The following is a 16,968-nucleotide window of genomic DNA, read 5'->3' on the forward strand; positions in this document are numbered from 1 at the left end:
CAAGACATGGAAGCAACCTAAGTGTCCATTAACAGATGAATGGATAAAGAAGATGTGGTATGTATATATAATGGAATATTCCTCAGCCAGAAAAGAGAAATATTGCCATTTGCAGCAACATGGATGGGCCTAGAGATTATCACACTGAGTGAAATAAGTCAGAGAAAGACAAATATTACATGATATCACTTATATGTGAAATCTAAAAATAATACAAATCAACTTATTTATAAAACAGAATCAGACTCAAAGACATAGAAAACAAACTTATGCTTACCAAAGGGGAAAGGGGAAGGGGAGGGATAAATTTAGGAGCATGGGATTAACAGATAACATGCCATTATATATAATATAGATAAACAACAAGGATCTACTGTATAGCACAGGGAACTATATTCAGTACTGTGTCTTGTAATAACCTATAATGGAAAAGAATCTGAATCTGTAACACTATATTGTAAATCAACTATAGTTCAATAAAAAAATTTTATTTAATGAGGTACCATTACATATCCACCAGAATGATACAAGACCGACAACAGTAAATGTTCGTGAAGTTGTGGAGCAGTGGTGTTTCTTATACATTCATGGTGAGAGTGTAAAATGTTCTTTGGAAAAAGAACCCAGCAATTTCACTTCTAAGCATCTACTCAAAAAAAATTAAAACATATGTCCACAAAGCACTTGTATAAGAATATTCACAGCAACATTATTCATAATAGCATCAAAATGGAAACAGTTTTGCTTTCTACCAATAGGAGGATCAATTTTTTTAAAAACTGTGATATATTAATATATAATGAACTACTACTCAACAGTAAAAAGGGATGAGCTACTGATACATGCAGCAAAATGGATGAGTCTCCAAAATATTCTTCTGAGTGAAAGAAGCCTTACACAAAAGAATACTTACTGCATGATTCCATTAATATGAAATTCTAGAACAGGCAAAACTAATCTGTGGTAGAAAAATCACAACAGTGGTTGCCTCTTGAGATTGGGGTTAGGGATTGACTAAGAAAAGTCATGAGTGAACTTTCTGGGGTGACGGTAATATTCTATATTGGTGGGGTTTGGATTAGATGTGTGAATGCATTTGTCAAAATTCTGCAAATGTACACTGGTGCATCAACACTGTGGAATGCTACTAAGCATTCTAAAGGAACAAACTAGTGATACACAGACTTGAATGCATCTCCAAGGAATAATGCTGAGAGAAAAAAGCCAGTCCCATCCTTACACACTGTAAGATTCCATTTATATGACATTTTTTTTTTTTTAATAAGAGACTCTTTATTTATTTATTTATTTATTTATTTATTTATGGCTGTGCTGGCTCTTCGTTTCTGTGCGAGGGCTTTCTCTAGTTGCGGCAAGCGGGGGCCACTCTTCATCGCAGTGCGCAGGCCTCTCACTATCGTGGCCTCTCTTGTTGCGGAGCACAGGCTCCAGACGCGCAGGCTCAGTAATTGTGGCTCACGGGCCCAGTTGCTCCGCGGCATGTGGGATCTTCCCAGACCAAGGCTCGAACCTGTGTGCCCTGCATTGACGGGCAGATTCTCAACCACTGCGCCACCAAGGAAGCCCTATATGACATTTTTAAGTGACACAATTTTAGAATGGAGGACAGATTAATGGTTGTCAGGGATTAGGGATGGGAAGAGGAGTCAGAAGGGTGGTAGGTGTGATTATAAAAGGGTAGTATGAGGGGTCCTTGTGGTGTTGGAACTGTTAGTGTCTTGACTATGGATAGTGGATACATGAACCTACACAGGTGATAAAAATTGTACAGAATGTAATATAGACACACAAAAACGAGTATACGTAAAACAGGAAATCTGAATAAGGTGGTAGATTGTATCAATGTCACTATGCTGGTTGTGTTATTATGCTGTAGTTTTGCAAAATGTTACCACTGCGGGTAACTGGGCAAAGCATACAAGAGATCTCTATTATTTCTTACAATTTCATACAGACCCACAATTATCTCAGTAAAAATTTCAATTTAAAATAAACACAAATTCTTTCTTAGAGAATTGTCTGATACCATGTCTGGGCAAGAAATGTAAAAAGTGAGCCAGGAACATCTTGAAGTACCACATAGCAAGGAAACGATCAAAGATTACTGAGATTGTGCCAGAAGCACTGAGGAACTAAATCGAGGCCAAAGCTGGCTCAATTTGAGCTTCAGGAAGAATAGCAAATTCAAAGACTTGAAAGCCATAAAATATGTTTAAATCCATGTGTTTATAATAATGGTTTAAACACATGCACACACAAACCCAAATTGGTTACCTTCAAAGTGTAACGGGACAAATTCATCATCTTGAAACCTGGGACATGAAAGAGTCAAGCTGGCCTTTCCTAAGTGGACTGTACCTCTGGGTAACCAAATGATGGATGAAGAGAAGACTCTCCTATTTGCTGAAAGTTATTTCAGCAAATAAATCAAAACCAGATGATCCAGTTGGAGTTTCACCATTTTTTTACCTCCAGGGAAATGAATGGGTCTAGGCATTGGGCGTCAGTGGGCACTGACATCAAAAAAGCAACAGCCAGACTTGTGGACATCTCCTGATAAAAAGATACACCACCACTTGTAGACTTGCTAAGGGGATGGAGCCTGAGTCTAGTCTAGCCCCTGATCCAGCTGCCAATACACAGGAAATCAGCTGACGGGGCAACAAAGTGAACTCTCCCATGAGAACATACGCGGTTGGCAAAGTCCAGACTGAGAAACTTCGGTCAAATGGTTCAAGTTCTTCAACAGATAGGTAGTGAAGAAAAGAAAAGGATGGAAGGGGAACCTGTAGATGGAATGAGAATCAAACACTTATCAAGCTAAAAACCTAAGGACAAAACTAAAACTATACTGTCTAAGGATGCATGCTTAGGTGATAAAACCACAAAGAAACCTAAGGAAGGGATTACTACAGAGTCAGGAGGAGAATGTTTACTCTGGGGGCAGGATTGGGATGGGGCCCATGGAGAGGCTTCTGGAGTGGCTGGCAAAATTGTTTTTTTGACCTAGGAGGTGGTTAACAAGATGTTTGCCTTATAAATCAATTCGCTAACCTACACATTTGCTTTGTGTCCTCTGTCTTGTTTTACATTTTAAATAGGCTGTGATAGAGCTGTTCTCAGGTTGCCATTGGAAGCCAGAGAGGCACTTCATATCTAAGGAGAGAGGATGAGGAAAGGCCCTCTGTAGAGATATTACTGGGAGAGTGAGGGTAGGGTGGGAAGAATGTCAGGGATGAGGCCAGAGAAATAAACAAGCTCATGACCTGTCTTCTGTACTAGACTTTAGCCTAGAAGCCATGGGGGGCCGCTGAGGAATTTCACACTAAGTGACCAGACCAGATTCATATTTTAGAAAGATTCCTCTGGCAGCTGAATGTCAGATGGATTGGATGGAGGCAGGAGTGGTTCCAGGGAGACCGGTTAAGACTCTACTGTAGTAATCCAGACTAAAGATGGTGAAGCCAGAAATAACACAGTGACAGAGAGGGTAGAGAGCAAAGACTAATTTGAGAGTACTTAAGGAGGCAGAAACATAGGGCTTGAGAGGCTATCTGGGAGAGAGAGGGAGGGAAGGAGATAGAAGAGAAATTAAGGAGGTTTCCCTAAATTCGAGACAAAGTTTACACACAATAAAATGCACAGAACGGAAGCATACAGTCCAGTGAGGTTTTTTACATGTATGCACCTATATAACTCACATACCAGTGAAGCTATAAAGCTTTTCCTTTACTCCCAAAGTTTCCTCTTGACCCCCGCAAGTCAATCCCTACCCCACTGGCAAGCACTGTTCTGATTTTTATCACCATAGATGATTTTATCTGTTTTTGAACTTCACCTAAATGGAATCATACAATATGTAGTCTTTTGTGACTAATTTCTTTTGCCTAGCACATTCTTTTTGCAATTCATCCATGTTGAGTGTTATCAGCTGTTCATCCCTTTTTATTGCTGAATAGTATTCCATTGTATGAATACACCATTATTTGTTTATCCACTCTTCTGTTGATGGACATTTGGGTTGTTTCTAGTTTTCTGTCTGTTTGTTTTACTATTAGGAATAAAGCTGCTGTAAACATTCTTAGATCCGTCCTTTCGTAGATATACATTTTCACTTATCTTGGGTAAATATCTAGGAGTGGAATTTCTAGGTCACAGGATAGGTATGTGGTTTGTTTGGTTTGTTTGGTTTTTTAATATTTATTTATTTTTTGGCTGTGTTGGGTCTTCGTTGCGGCACACAGGATCTTTCATTGCGGTGTGTGGGCTTCTCTCTAGTTGTGGCTTGCAGGCTCCAGAGCGCATGGGCTCTGTAGTTGTGGTGCGTGGGCTTAGTTGCCCCACGGCATGTGGGATCTTAGTTCCCCGACCAGGGATCGAACCTGTGTCCCCTGCATTGCAAGAAGGATTCTTAACCACTGGACCACCAGGGAAGTCCCGGGATAGGTATATGTTTTAACTGCAGAAGAAATCGCCAGTTTCCTAAAGTGCTTCTAGTATTTAATACTCGTACCAACAATGTATGAGAATTCTGGTTACTTCACATCTTTGATGCTTTCAGTGTTCTTAATTTTAGCCATTTTAGTGTGTGTGAAACACACATTTATCTCATCATGGTTTTAATACAAATTGAGTAATAATGAATACTAATGATGTTGAGCATCTCTTCATGAGTTTATCGGCTGTTCATTTTTCTTTTTGAAGTTTCTGTTCAAATCTTTGCCTATTTTTTATTGGGTTTTGTTATTACTGATTTGTAGGATTTCTTAATATATCCTGGATTCAAGCCCTTTGTCCTGTGTATGTTGTATTGCAAATATTTTTCCCTGTTCTATCATTCTCTTTTCCTAATGATGTCTTTCGATAAACAGAAAATTTTAATTTTGATAGACCAATTTACTAGGTTTTTTTAAATGATTAATGCCTTTTGTGTTCTCAGAAATCTTTTCCTACCCCAAGGTTGCAAATGTATTTTCCTGTATTTTCTTCTAGGAGAATTATAGATTTAGTTTTTATCTGTATGTCTATAATCAATCTTGAGTTACTTTTTCATGTATGGTGTGAGGTATGAGGCAAAAGTTCTTTTTTTTTCCATATGGATATCATTTTTCCAGCACCATTTGATGAAAAGGCTTTTCTCCATCCACTGAATTGCATTGACGTTTTGTCAGAAATCAGTTGACCAGTATACATACAAATCTATTTCTGGACTCTCTAGTTTTCTTTTTTTTTTTTAGTTTCATTTTTATTTTGTATTGGAGTATAGTTGATTTACAATGTTGTATTAGTTTCAGGTGTACAGCAAAGTGATTCAGTTATACATATGCATATGTCCATTCTTTGTCAGATTCTTTTCCCATATAGGTTATTACACGATATTGAGTTGAGTTCCCAGTGCTATTCAGCAGGTCCTTGCTGATTATCTATTTTGTATATAGTAATGTGTATATACAGAATGTATATATACATTTATCCCTCCCCCCCGCCACCTTTCCCCTTTGGTAACCATAAGTTTGTTTCTGAAGTCTGTGAGTCTTTCTGTTTTGTAAATAAGTTCATTTGTATCATTTTTTTTAGATTCCACATATAAGTGATATCATATGATATTTGTCTTTCTCTGTCTGACTTACTTCACTTAGTATGGTAATCTCTAGGTCCATCCATGTTGCTGCAAATGGCATTATTTCATTCTTTTTTATGGCCAAGTAATATTCCATTGTATATATGTACCACATCTTCTTTATCTGTTCCTCTGTCGATGGACATTTAGGTTGCTTCCATGTCTTGGCTATTGTAAATAGTGCTGCAGTGAACACTGGGGTGCATGTATCTTTTTGAATTAGGTTTTCTCTAGATATATGCCCAGGAGTGGGCTTGCTGGATTATATGGTAGTTCTATTTTTAGTTTTTTAAGGAACCCCCATGCTCTTCTTCATAGCGGTTGTACCAACTTACATTCCCACCAACAGTGTAAGAGGGTTCGCTTTTCTCCACACCCTTTCCAGCATTTATTGTTTGTAGACTTTTCAGTGATGGCCATTCTGACCAGTGTGAGGTGCTACCTCGTTGTAGTTTTGATTTGTATTTCTCTAATAATTAGCAATGTTGAACATCTTTTCATGTGCTTTTTGGCCATCTGTATGTCCTCTTTGGAGAAATGTCCATTAAGATCTTCTGCCCATTTTTTGATTTGTTTGTTTGTTTGTTTTTTATATTGAGCTGCCTGAGCTGTTTGTATATTTTGGAGATGAATCCCTTGTTGGTTGTATCATTTGCAAATATTTTCTCCCATTCTGTGGGTTGTCTTTTCATTTTGTTTACGGTTTCCTTTGCTGTGCAAAGCTGTAAAGTTTAATTAGGTCCCATTTGTTTATTTTTGTTTTTATTTTCATTACTCTAGAAGGTGGATCCAAAAAGATATTGCTGCAGTTTACATCAAAGAGTGTTCTGCCTATGTTTTCCTCTAAGAGTTTCATAGTATCCAGTCTTACATTTAGGTCTTTAATCCATTTTGAGTTTGTTTTTCTGTATGGTGTTAGAGAATGTTCTAATTTCATTCTTTTACATATAGCTGTCCAGTTTTCCCAGCACCATTTATTGAAGAGACTGTCTTTTCTCCGTTGTCATAAATTAATTGACCATAGGTGCATGAGTTTATTTCTGGGCTTTTTATACTGTTCCATTGATCTGTATTTCTGTTTTTGTGCCAGTACTGTACTGTCTTGATTACTGTAGCTTTGTAGTATAGTCTGAAGTCAGGGAATCTGATTCCTCCAGCTCCATTTTTCTTTCTTAGGATTGCTTTGGCTATTTGGGGTCTTTTGTGTTTCCATACAAATTAAAAAATTTTTTGTTCTAGTTCTGTGAAAAATGCCATTGGTAATTTGATAGGGATTGCATTGAATCTGTAGATTGCCTTGGGTAGTAGAGTCGTTTTGACAATATTGATTCTTCCAATCCAAGAACATGGTATATCTTTCCATCTGTTTGTGTCATCTTTGAATTCTTTCATCAGCATCTTATATAATTCAGAGTACAGGTCTTTTGCCTCCTTAGGTAGGTTTATTCCTAGGTATTTTACTCTTTTTGATGCAGTGGTAAATAGGATTGTTTCCTTAATTTCTCTTTCTCGTCTTTTGTTGTCAGTGTATAGAAATGCAAGAGATTTCTGTGCATTAGTTTTGTATCCTGCAACTTTACCGAATTTATTGATCAGCTCTAATAGATTTCTGGTAACATATTTAGGATTTTCTATGTATAGTATCATGTCATCTGCAAACAGTGACCGTTTTACTTATTCTTTTCCAATTTGGATTCCTTTTATTTCTTTTTCTTCTCTGATTGCCATGGCTAGGATTTCCAGAACTATCTTGAATAAAATTGGCAAGAGTGTACACCCTTACCTTGTTCCTGATCTTAGAGGAAATGCTTTCAGCTTTTCACTGTTGAGTACCATGTTAGCTGTGGGTTTGTCGTAGATGGCCTTTATCATGTTGAGGTAGGTTCCCTCTATACCCACTTTCTGGAGAGTTTTTATCATAAATCAGTGTTGAATTTTATCAAAAGGTTTTTCTGCATCTATTGAGATGATCATATGGTTTTTAGTCTTCAATTTGTTAATGTGGTGTATCACACTGATTGATTTGCAGATATTGAAAAATTCTTGCACCCCTGGGATAAATCCCACTTGATCATGGTGTATGATCCTTTTAATGTATTGTTGAATTCGGTTTGCTAGTATTTTGTTAAAGATTTTTGCATCTGTGTTCATCAGTGATATTGGCCTGTAATTTTCTTTTTTTGTGCTGTATTTGTCTGGTTTTGGTATCTGAGTGATGGTGGCCTCATAGAATGAGTTTGGGAGTGTTCCCTCCTCTGCAGCTTTTTGGAATAGTTCCAGAAGGATAGTTGTTAACTCTTCTCTAAATGTTTGATAGACTTCACCTGTGAAACCATCTGGTCCTGGACTTTTGTTTGTTGGACGTTTTTTAATCACAGTTTCAATATCAGTACTTGTGATTGGTCTGTTCATATTTTCTATTTCTTCCTAGTTCATTCTTGGAAGATTGTACCTTTCTAAGAATTTGTCCATTTCTTCCAGGTTGTCCATTTTATTGGCATATAGTTGCTTGTAGTAGTCTCTTATGATCCTTTGTATTTCTGTGGTGTTGGTTATAACTTCTCCTTTTTCATTCTAATGTTATTGATTTGAGCTCTCTACCTTTTTTTCTTGATGAGTCTAGCTAAAGGTTTATTAATTTTGCTTATCTTTTCAAAGAACCAGCTTGATCTTTTCTATTGTTTTCTTCACCTCTATTTCATTTATTTCTGCTCTGATCTTTATGGTTTCTTTCCTTCTACTAACTTTGGGTTTTGTTTGTTATTCTTTCTCTATGTTACTTTAGGTGTAAGGTTAGGTTGTTTACTTGAGATTTTTCTTGTTTCCTGAGGAAGATTGTATTGCTGTAACCTTCCCTATTTGAACTGCTTTTGCTGCATCCCATAGGTTTTGGATTGTTGTGTTTTCGTTTTCATATGTCTCTAGGTATATTTTATTTCCTCTTTGATTTCTTCAGTGATCCATTGATTGTTTAGTAACATATTGTTTAGCCTCCACGTGTTTGCTTTTTTTACTGTTTTTTTCTTGTAGTTGATTTCTAATCTCATAGCGTTGTGATCGGAAAAGATGTTTGATATGATTTCAATTTTCTTAAATTTACTAAGGCTTGCTTTATGGCCCAGCATGTGATCTATCCTGGAGAATGTTCTGTGTGCACTTAAGTAGAATGTGTATCCTGCTGCTTTCGGATGGAATGTTCATCCTGCTGCTTTCGGATGGAATGTTCTGTAAATATCAATTAAGTCCATGTGATCTAATGTATCATTTAAGGCCTGTGTTTCCTTATTGATTTTCTTTCTGGATGATCTGTCCATTGATGTAAGTGGGGTGTTAAAGTCCCCTACTATTACTGTGTTACTGTCAATTTTTCCTTTTATGGCTGTTAGCATTTGCCTTATATGTTGAGGTCCCCCTATGTTGGGTGCATATATATTTACAGTTGTTATATCATCTTGGATTGATCCCTTGATCATTATGTAGCCTCCTTCTTTGTCTGTTGTAACAGCCTTTATTTTAAAGTCTATTTTGTCTGACATGAGTATTGCTACTCCAGCTTTCTTTTGATTTCCATCTGCATGGAATACCATTTTCCATCCCCTCACTTTGTCTGTATGTGTCCCTATATCTGAAGTGGGTCTCTTGTAGACAGCATATATACGGGTCTTGTTTTTGTATCCATTCAGCCAGTCTATGTCTTTTGGTTGGAGCATTTAATCCATTTACATTTAAGGTAGTCATCAATATGTATGTTCTTATTGCCATTTTGATAATTGTTTGGGATTTGTTTTTGTGGTTCTTTTTTCTTCCCTTCCTCTTTTGTTCTCTTGTGATTTGATGACTATCTTTATTGTTGTGTTTGGATTGCTTTCTTTTGTGTGTGTATCTATTGTAGATTGTTGGTTTGCGGTTACCATGGTTTTGGTATAGCAGTCTATATATATGCATGATTGTTTTAGGTTGCTGATCTCTTAATTTCAAATGTGTTTCAAATATCCTGCATTTGTATTCTCCTCCTCTCACAATTACTGGTTTAAGTATCATATTTGTGTGTGGATGATTACCTACCTTAACTGTATGTTTCCCTTTACTGGTGAGCTTCCCCATTCGTAATTTTCTTGTTTCTAGTTGTGGCCTTTTCTTTTCCATCTAGAGAAGTTCCTTTAGCATTTGTTGTAAAGCTGGTCTGGTGGTGCTGAATTCTCTTAGCTTTTGCTTGTCTGTAAAGTTTTTGATTTCTCCCTAGAATCTGAATGGAAGCCTTGCTGGGTAGAGTATTCTTGGTTGCAGGTTTTCCCCTTTCATCACTTTCAGTATATCGTGCCACTCCTTTCTGGCCTGCAGAGTTTCTGCTGAAAAATCAGCTGATAACCTTATGGGGATTCCCTTGTATTTTATTTGTTGCTTTTTCTCTTGTTGCTTTTAATATTTTATCTTTGTTTTTAATTTTTGTCAATTTGAATAGTATGTATCTTGGCATGTTCCTCCTTGGGTTTATCCCCTATGGGATTCTCTGCGCATCCTGGACTTGAGTGTTTCCTTTCCCATGTTAAGGAAGTTTTCAACTATTATCTTTTCAAATATTTTCTCAGGCCTTTTCTCTCTCTCTTCTCCTTCTGGGATCCCTATAATGTGAATGTTGGTGCATTTAATGTTGTCCCAGAGGTCTCTCAGACTGTCCTCATTTCTTTTCATTCTTTTTTCTTTATTCTGTTCTGCAGCAGTGATTTCCACCAGTCTGTCTTCCAGCTCACTTATTTGTTCTTCTGCCTCATTTATTCTGCTATTGATTCCTTCTACTGTATTTTTCATTTCAGTAATTATATTGTTCATCTCTGTTCTTTAAAACTTCTAACTCTTTGTTAAACATTTCATGTATCTTCTCAATCTGTGCCTCCATTCTTTTTCCGAGATCTTGGATCACCTCTACTGTCATTACTCTGAATTCTTTTTTAGGCAGATTGCCTATCTCCACTTCACTTAGTTGTCCTTCTGGAGTTTTATCTTGTTCCTTCGTCTGGGACATATTCCTCTGCCATCTTGTTTTGTCTAACTTTCTGTGTTTGTGGCCTCCATTCTTCAGGCTGCAGAATTGTAGCTCCTCTTGCTTCTGGTGTCTGCCCCCTGGTTGATGAGGGTCCAAGGGCTTGTGCTGGCTTCCTGGTGGGAGGGACTGGTGCCTGCCCACTGGTGGATGGAACTGGGTCTTAGGACTCTCTAGTTTTCTTATGCCAACATCACGGTATCTTGTAGCTGACATGTTGAGGGAGTCTAGATTATGTTGTCCTTTTTTTTTTAGGACTGTTAAATTTCATTCTAGCAGGCATAAGTTACTGGCAGAACCCTTTGATCCTATGAAGCTTGACTTTAGTCTTCCGATTTGAATTTATTCCCATGGCACATCCTTTCTGAGTCTCAATATGAATGCTCCATATTCTGGGTGGAATTCCATGATCTCCCAGCTCTGCCTGATCTCTAGTATCACCACTTACCCCAGAGAAGGCAATTTTCCACTAGGTCTGTGGAAGTCCCACCCTGTGCACGTGTGGTCCAGCTTTCAGCCAAGAAACTGCCCACCAAACCCACCCCCACTCTGTGTCACTCACTCCCTCTGGATACCCTGCCTTGCAGATTTCAGCCACTTCAGCCCATAACTCAAATTTGCCTGCTCAGTAGACTGTCACTCTGCCTGGGCTCCATCTCCCTACCCCACAATGAGAAGGTGCCCCAAGATGACAGCTGGAGCAGTCATGCACTCTCCTCCTGTTTCCTTGCTCTGTAAGATCACAGTCCTGTGTGGCTTGCTAATCAGTGCCTGAGAGCATGTATTCTGTTGCCTCGCTTGTGGCAGGCGGGAGAATCCAGTTCTAGGAATTCTGCCATGGTCTAAATTGGAAGGTGAGGTTCCATTTTGGATACAATGCTGAGTTTTTAGTGTCTGTGGAACATTCAGGTAGAAATGTCTGGCCAGCAATTGGGTGTTCATGTATGGAGCTTGAAAGAGACAGCTAGGACTGGAAATTCAGATTTTGAGGTTCTGAATTTACACTGGTAGTTGAAATCAAGGGAATGAATGTGATCACTTAGCTAGAGAATGGTTAGAGAAGGGATAGAAGAACATTCTTCTCCTTAAAAGGCTGGGAAGGTGTGGCTAAAGAAGGGATGAGGAACAGGAGACACGGGTGTCACAGAAACCACCATGAGTAAAATTGTGTTCACCTGGGGGAGTTGCAGTGTCAGGAGCCCAGCCTTTCTTTCCTCTCTACATCATGCTTACCAGTCCAGAGCCAGCTCTTCTCCAGTGCTGCTGAGAACTTCATAAAGTCTCACTGGGTGATCATGATGGAAGAACCTGCATACCTGGCTCTGATACTAATCCTGTAGAGTTAAAGCCATACCTGTCTGGAGGAGGCTCAGAATTTCTATCAGAGGTAATCACACATCTGTGTTTTTAGCCTTCTTGGGAATAATGGCTGACAAGTTTGATCATCATTTTTATAAAATTGAGGGGAAAACTAAGGCCCTGGAGAGGTGGACAACTTGATTATTAAAGTCAGTGATGGAGTTGGCCCTGTTTCTAGTTTTAGTTTCTAGTTGTCTAGAAACCTTACAGGGTTCAGACTTGGAAGTTGCTCTAGGTCATCTAATTCAGCCGCCTTGTTTTTTAGGTGGGGAGACTGACACTGATAAATGAGAGAGCTTAAACTAGGTATAAACAACAGAAATGCAGTGAAGCCAGCTTAGGCAAAAAGGAGAATTTACTAGAGGAGTACAGAGGTAGCTGAAGGGATTCAAAAGGCAAGGATGGAGCTGAGCTTTGAGAGTAGACTGGAGCTGTGACCTGCAGTGCTGGAGAAACACTGGGATGTCCCTTGTTTCTGCCCTTTTCTCTGCTTTTTTCTGTGTCTCTCATTCATCCTCCTCTCAACGCAGACCAGCTTCTTCTGCTTCCACCCTCCCCTGCCCCCAGAGAAAATGGTCACCAACAACTATTCCTGAGTTTATAGCTTAGGAAACAAGCCATTCATTCCCCTCCATTCAGGAAAGAAGTCAATCTGATTCTAGAATTGCAACTCACATTCCCCTAAAGATCTCAGTGGCCCAGTGGAGCCATCCAGAGTCCAGTCATTTGCAACCAGGGGTCTGGGTAGTGTTATTCCACACACACGGCTGCGGAAAGCCCTACCTCTGTAAGCAAGTGGTGTAAACTGTTGGTGGGGGGACGGATACTTTCCCAAAAAAAATCATGGGAGCAGATGGTTGGACAGCTAGCCCAGTAGATGCTTGAGACACTAGGGTTACATCAGTAACCAGTGGCAGAGCCAGGACCAAAACCTCAGCAGCAGTTTTCCTGAGGTTGCCTCCCATGAGGATTTGATCCGTGATGAGGAGAGACAGCTCTAGGACAGTAACAGCCAAAGGTGGGTTCCCTCTGTATTAGTCCAAACTCTTTTATCTACAAGTTACAGAAATTGAAATCAAACCAGCTTAAGCAGAAAGAGAATTTATTAGAAGGCCATTGAGGTACCTCACAGACTTGAAGGAAAACTGAAGATTCCAGGGCATCTTCAGGAATCTGGAATCATACCACCAGGACACATACACACATACTCACTATGTTTCTTTTTCTTTTTCAGTTTTCATCTTTCATCTCCTCATTTCTCCTTGGCTTTGGTAACACAAGGTTTTATCCATAAGGTAGGGAACATGGCTGCCAGCAGTTCCAGGGTCATATCCTTATAGTCTCTTTAAGAGAAAAGAAAGTTTTCCCTGCTGATTGCAGGTAGAAAAATCCCAGGGAAGGATTCTGACTCAGTGGGTGGAGTCCTGTGATTGGCTGGGCCTAGGTGCCTGTTCACCCCTGGGGTCAGAAGGCAGGGGATATTTTAAGAAGGGGGACTGTAAGCAGCATAGACAAAAACCTCTTTTGTTCTGTGTCTGTCTCCCAGGTGACCATGGAGGCTGGCATCCTCCCCCTGGAGCTGTGGCGCATGATCTTAGCCTACCTGCCCCTTCCTGACCTGGGCCGTTGCAGCCTAGTGTGCAGGGCCTGGTATGAACTGATCCTCAGTCTTGATAGGACTCGCTGGCGGCAGCTGTATCTGGGCTACACCGAGTGCCGCCACCCCAACTGGCCCAACCAGCCTGATGTGGAACCTGAGTCTTGGAGGGAGGCCTTCAAGCAGCATTACCTTGCCTCCAAGATGTGGACCAAGAATGCCGCGATCTTGGAGACCTCTGTCTGCTTTTCTCTATTTCGCCGGAGGAGGACACGTCGTACCCTGAGTGTCGGGCCAGGCCATGAGTTTCACAGCCTAGGCAGTGCCCTGGCCATGTCCAGCCTATTTGACCGAATCCTGCTGTTCCCAGGTCTGCACGAAGAGCAAGGTGAAATTATCCTGAAGGTGCCCGTGGAGATCGTAGGCCACGGGAAGTTGGGCGAAGTGGCCCTGCTAGCCAGCATTGACCAGCAGTGCTCAACCACACGCCTGTGCAACCTCGTCTTCATGCCAGCCTGGTTCTCACCCTTCATGTTTAAGGTGGGTGTCTACCTCAGATGGATAGCCTCTCCCGGCCTGACCCTGGGCCTTGGCCTCTTTTCAGTGGGTTTGTAACCCTTTTTTTGTTGGAATTAAAAGAGAGAGAGTTAGTTATTAGTCCTATAACACACTCCTCTGAGTTCTGCACCAGTTGAGAAAGAGGCAGAGGGATCAGTAGAGATCAACATTCTGCTTTATTCCTGAAAAAGCTGTACTTAAAAAAATGAGCCTTGCACTGGAGGCCAAAATTGCTTTGTGCTTCTTCCTTTCCAACCTGGACCAACTGGGGCCACAGGTAGAGCAGCCAGGCTCTGGGAGCGTGCCACATGCCACATGGTGACAGGAAGCAGAGAACAGGCAGCGTTCCCAGAGAGATGGCCAAAGAGGGGGGCTCTGCAGGCCAGTGACCTTCAGCACATTAGCCCCACTCTGTGGAGGGTCAAGGAAGGTCAGGCTTTTGCCAAGGGTGACTGGAGAGAGGATCAGGAAATATCAGTAGAACACATTCCTTCTAGGAACAGAGCAGTTGTTTTCGAAGACAAGCATGTGTTGGGATGTTGGTAGCTTCTGGCAGAGCAGTCTAGAGCTAATAGCTGTAGACTGCCAGGAGCTGCATTGCCTAGAATCTGATTGTGATACATGGATTTTGTACCTAGTCAACAAAAATTATATTGCCACTATTCTACCAATAACAACCAAATTGTCTCTCACATTCGTAATGATCATTATGCCACCAATCACTTATGATGCACTTACCGTGTGCCAGCCACGTGCTTTACAGCCATGATTAAGATGGGTAGTGTCAGCTGGCTTTATTGATGAGCAAATGGAGCCTCAACAAGGGTCTCAGACTTTGTAAGGGACAGAGGTAGGGTCCAAAGCCTGTAATCATAAGATAGATGACTTTCCATCTGTGGCCTCATTTGATCCCCACAACAAACAGTTGTGGTAGACAGAGTAGGTGTGTCCCCATTTTGCAGATGAGGGACACTGAGGCTCAGAGATGCTGAGTAACTTTCTCAAGTGGATAATTAGTGAGGTTGGAACTCAAATCCAGGCCTTTGAGTCTAACCACTTTTGAAATTACATTGTTCTGCATTCCCTGGAAGCTTAAAAGGCTGTTTGCTACTTAGAACATTTCAGAAGAACCGATGGGGTCCTTCTGTGCTCATCTGCAGATCTGGAAGAGCGGTTCATTTCCAGACCTTCCACATTTCATAGTCATTTATTCTTCAGCCTCCACTTCCCCCTCACAAGTTCAGCTGCAGATCCTCAAGGAGTGGGTCCTGGCCGTAGACTTCTTTGTAGCCCAGCCCACCATCTGGCTTAGTGCTTGGCATATATTAGTGCTCAGTCCATGCTTGTCTTTTAACTAAAAGCAGGCCAAGGGGCTAGGATGACCTTGCCTGAAAAATGCAAAGGCCAGGGTGACTTCACAGCCGTTTTTTATGACTTCTGAGGAGAACCCTAGCGATGGCTCTGCGTCTCTAGAGAGCCGGGGTTTTTCTACAGAGAGGACCAAGTAAGAGAAAATAGACTTAAATTTCAGCAAGAAAACGTTAGGTTAGCCATAGGGAAGAACTAGAGAGGTTAAGGGGAGTTAAGTTCTGGGACAAGCTGTCAAGGGAGGTCACTGCTAGAGAATGTAAAATTGTCCAAGGATTACTAAATGGGATCATGAGACACTACTACCTCATTTTATGGTTCAGGTACATCTCATGGAGCTTGGCGTGGAATCCAGAAGCAGTTCTTCTTCAGGAATGCGGAGTGGCTGGGCTTCTCCGTCAGGCCTGGAGGGCTGAGGGTCTCAGGTGGGCTATTCTGTAGGGCCGAGCAGTACCCCCACCCCAGAGAACTCTCTGCTCTCCACGTCCCTTGACCCCAGATGATAACAGCTGGCTTTCCTCACGTGCCAACTTTGTGCCTGGCTCCGTGCCTGGTGCTTTGTTAGTTCGTGAGCCCCGTGTTGCAGACAGAGAAACTGAGGCTTAGAGAAGTGATGTGTTTATCCAAGATAACACACCTGGAAGAGGCAGAGCTGGGAGCTGGGCCCTGCAGCTGGACCCCAGAGCCTGCACTCTTAGCCACTGCTCAGGGCACTCACCTGGTCACGGCAGTACACCTTGTCCCCCTCTTTAGGGACGTGGCCTGCTGTCTCCTGCCGTAGTTCTGCACCAGCACCAGTTCCCACGCAGAATTTCCCAGCACCTGTGTCTGGGCCTCCCACTGCTGGCCCAGCCCCAGCAGAGCTCAGCCCCTCCTGGCCCACCCTGGCCTCTGTCAGCCCTCCAGCTTTGCCCAGCTCTGTCCTGAGTCCACACTCCAGGCTGGCCTATGTGGTGAACCTCAGGGCTGCAGGCTCAGGTGGAGGCAGGCTCGCAGGGCCGAGGGAGGATTCGAATGAAGGGATAGCTGGATTCGAATGAAGGAGAGACCCGGAGGAACACCACCTGGTGGGACACAGTCTCCGTGTAACTGAGACACCACGTGGGACCCTCACCCATCAGAGGGCTTGGTAAAGTTGGGCTCACATCCCAGCCAGTTCCTGTGTTTGTGAGAATCCAAAGCTCTCCTCCATCATTTCTCCCTTGAGTGACGGTCTCCTGGTTCATCTCCAGTATTAACGTGTCGTTTCCATTTCACCCAGCATCCCTCTGAGCATTCAGCATCTTCCCCTTCTCCATGTTACCCACCCCCCCCCCAACTCTTTATTCTCACTAAGCGCTTCATGAGCACTGGTGGAATTTACTTGAGATTTGAGGGTTTGGGGAAAGGCCCTGCTCCAGAAAG

General features: G+C 41.6%; 1 protein-coding gene across 14 annotated transcripts in view; it reads left to right on the forward strand.

Moving 5' to 3' along the window:
• FBXO10 (F-box protein 10) overlaps positions 1-16,968 on the forward strand; it is an 83,094-nt gene that overhangs the window by 20,243 nt on the left and 45,883 nt on the right. For 13 of the 14 annotated variants that reach the window (XM_082468586.1, XM_082468587.1, XM_082468590.1 and 10 more), the window contains one exon: positions 13,588-14,178. In XM_082468586.1, coding sequence (XP_082324712.1) covers positions 13,594-14,178 — 585 coding nt within the window. In that variant the 5' untranslated portion in view covers positions 13,588-13,593. Of the gene's footprint in view, positions 1-13,275; positions 13,337-13,587; positions 14,179-16,968 lie in introns of all 14 variants that reach the window. The other variant, XM_082468589.1, reaches the window with a different exon arrangement.

The sequence above is a fragment of the Balaenoptera physalus genome (assembly GCF_965194825.1).
Source record: "Balaenoptera physalus genome assembly, chromosome: 7".
Classification (NCBI taxonomy): domain Eukaryota; kingdom Metazoa; phylum Chordata; class Mammalia; order Artiodactyla; family Balaenopteridae; genus Balaenoptera; species Balaenoptera physalus.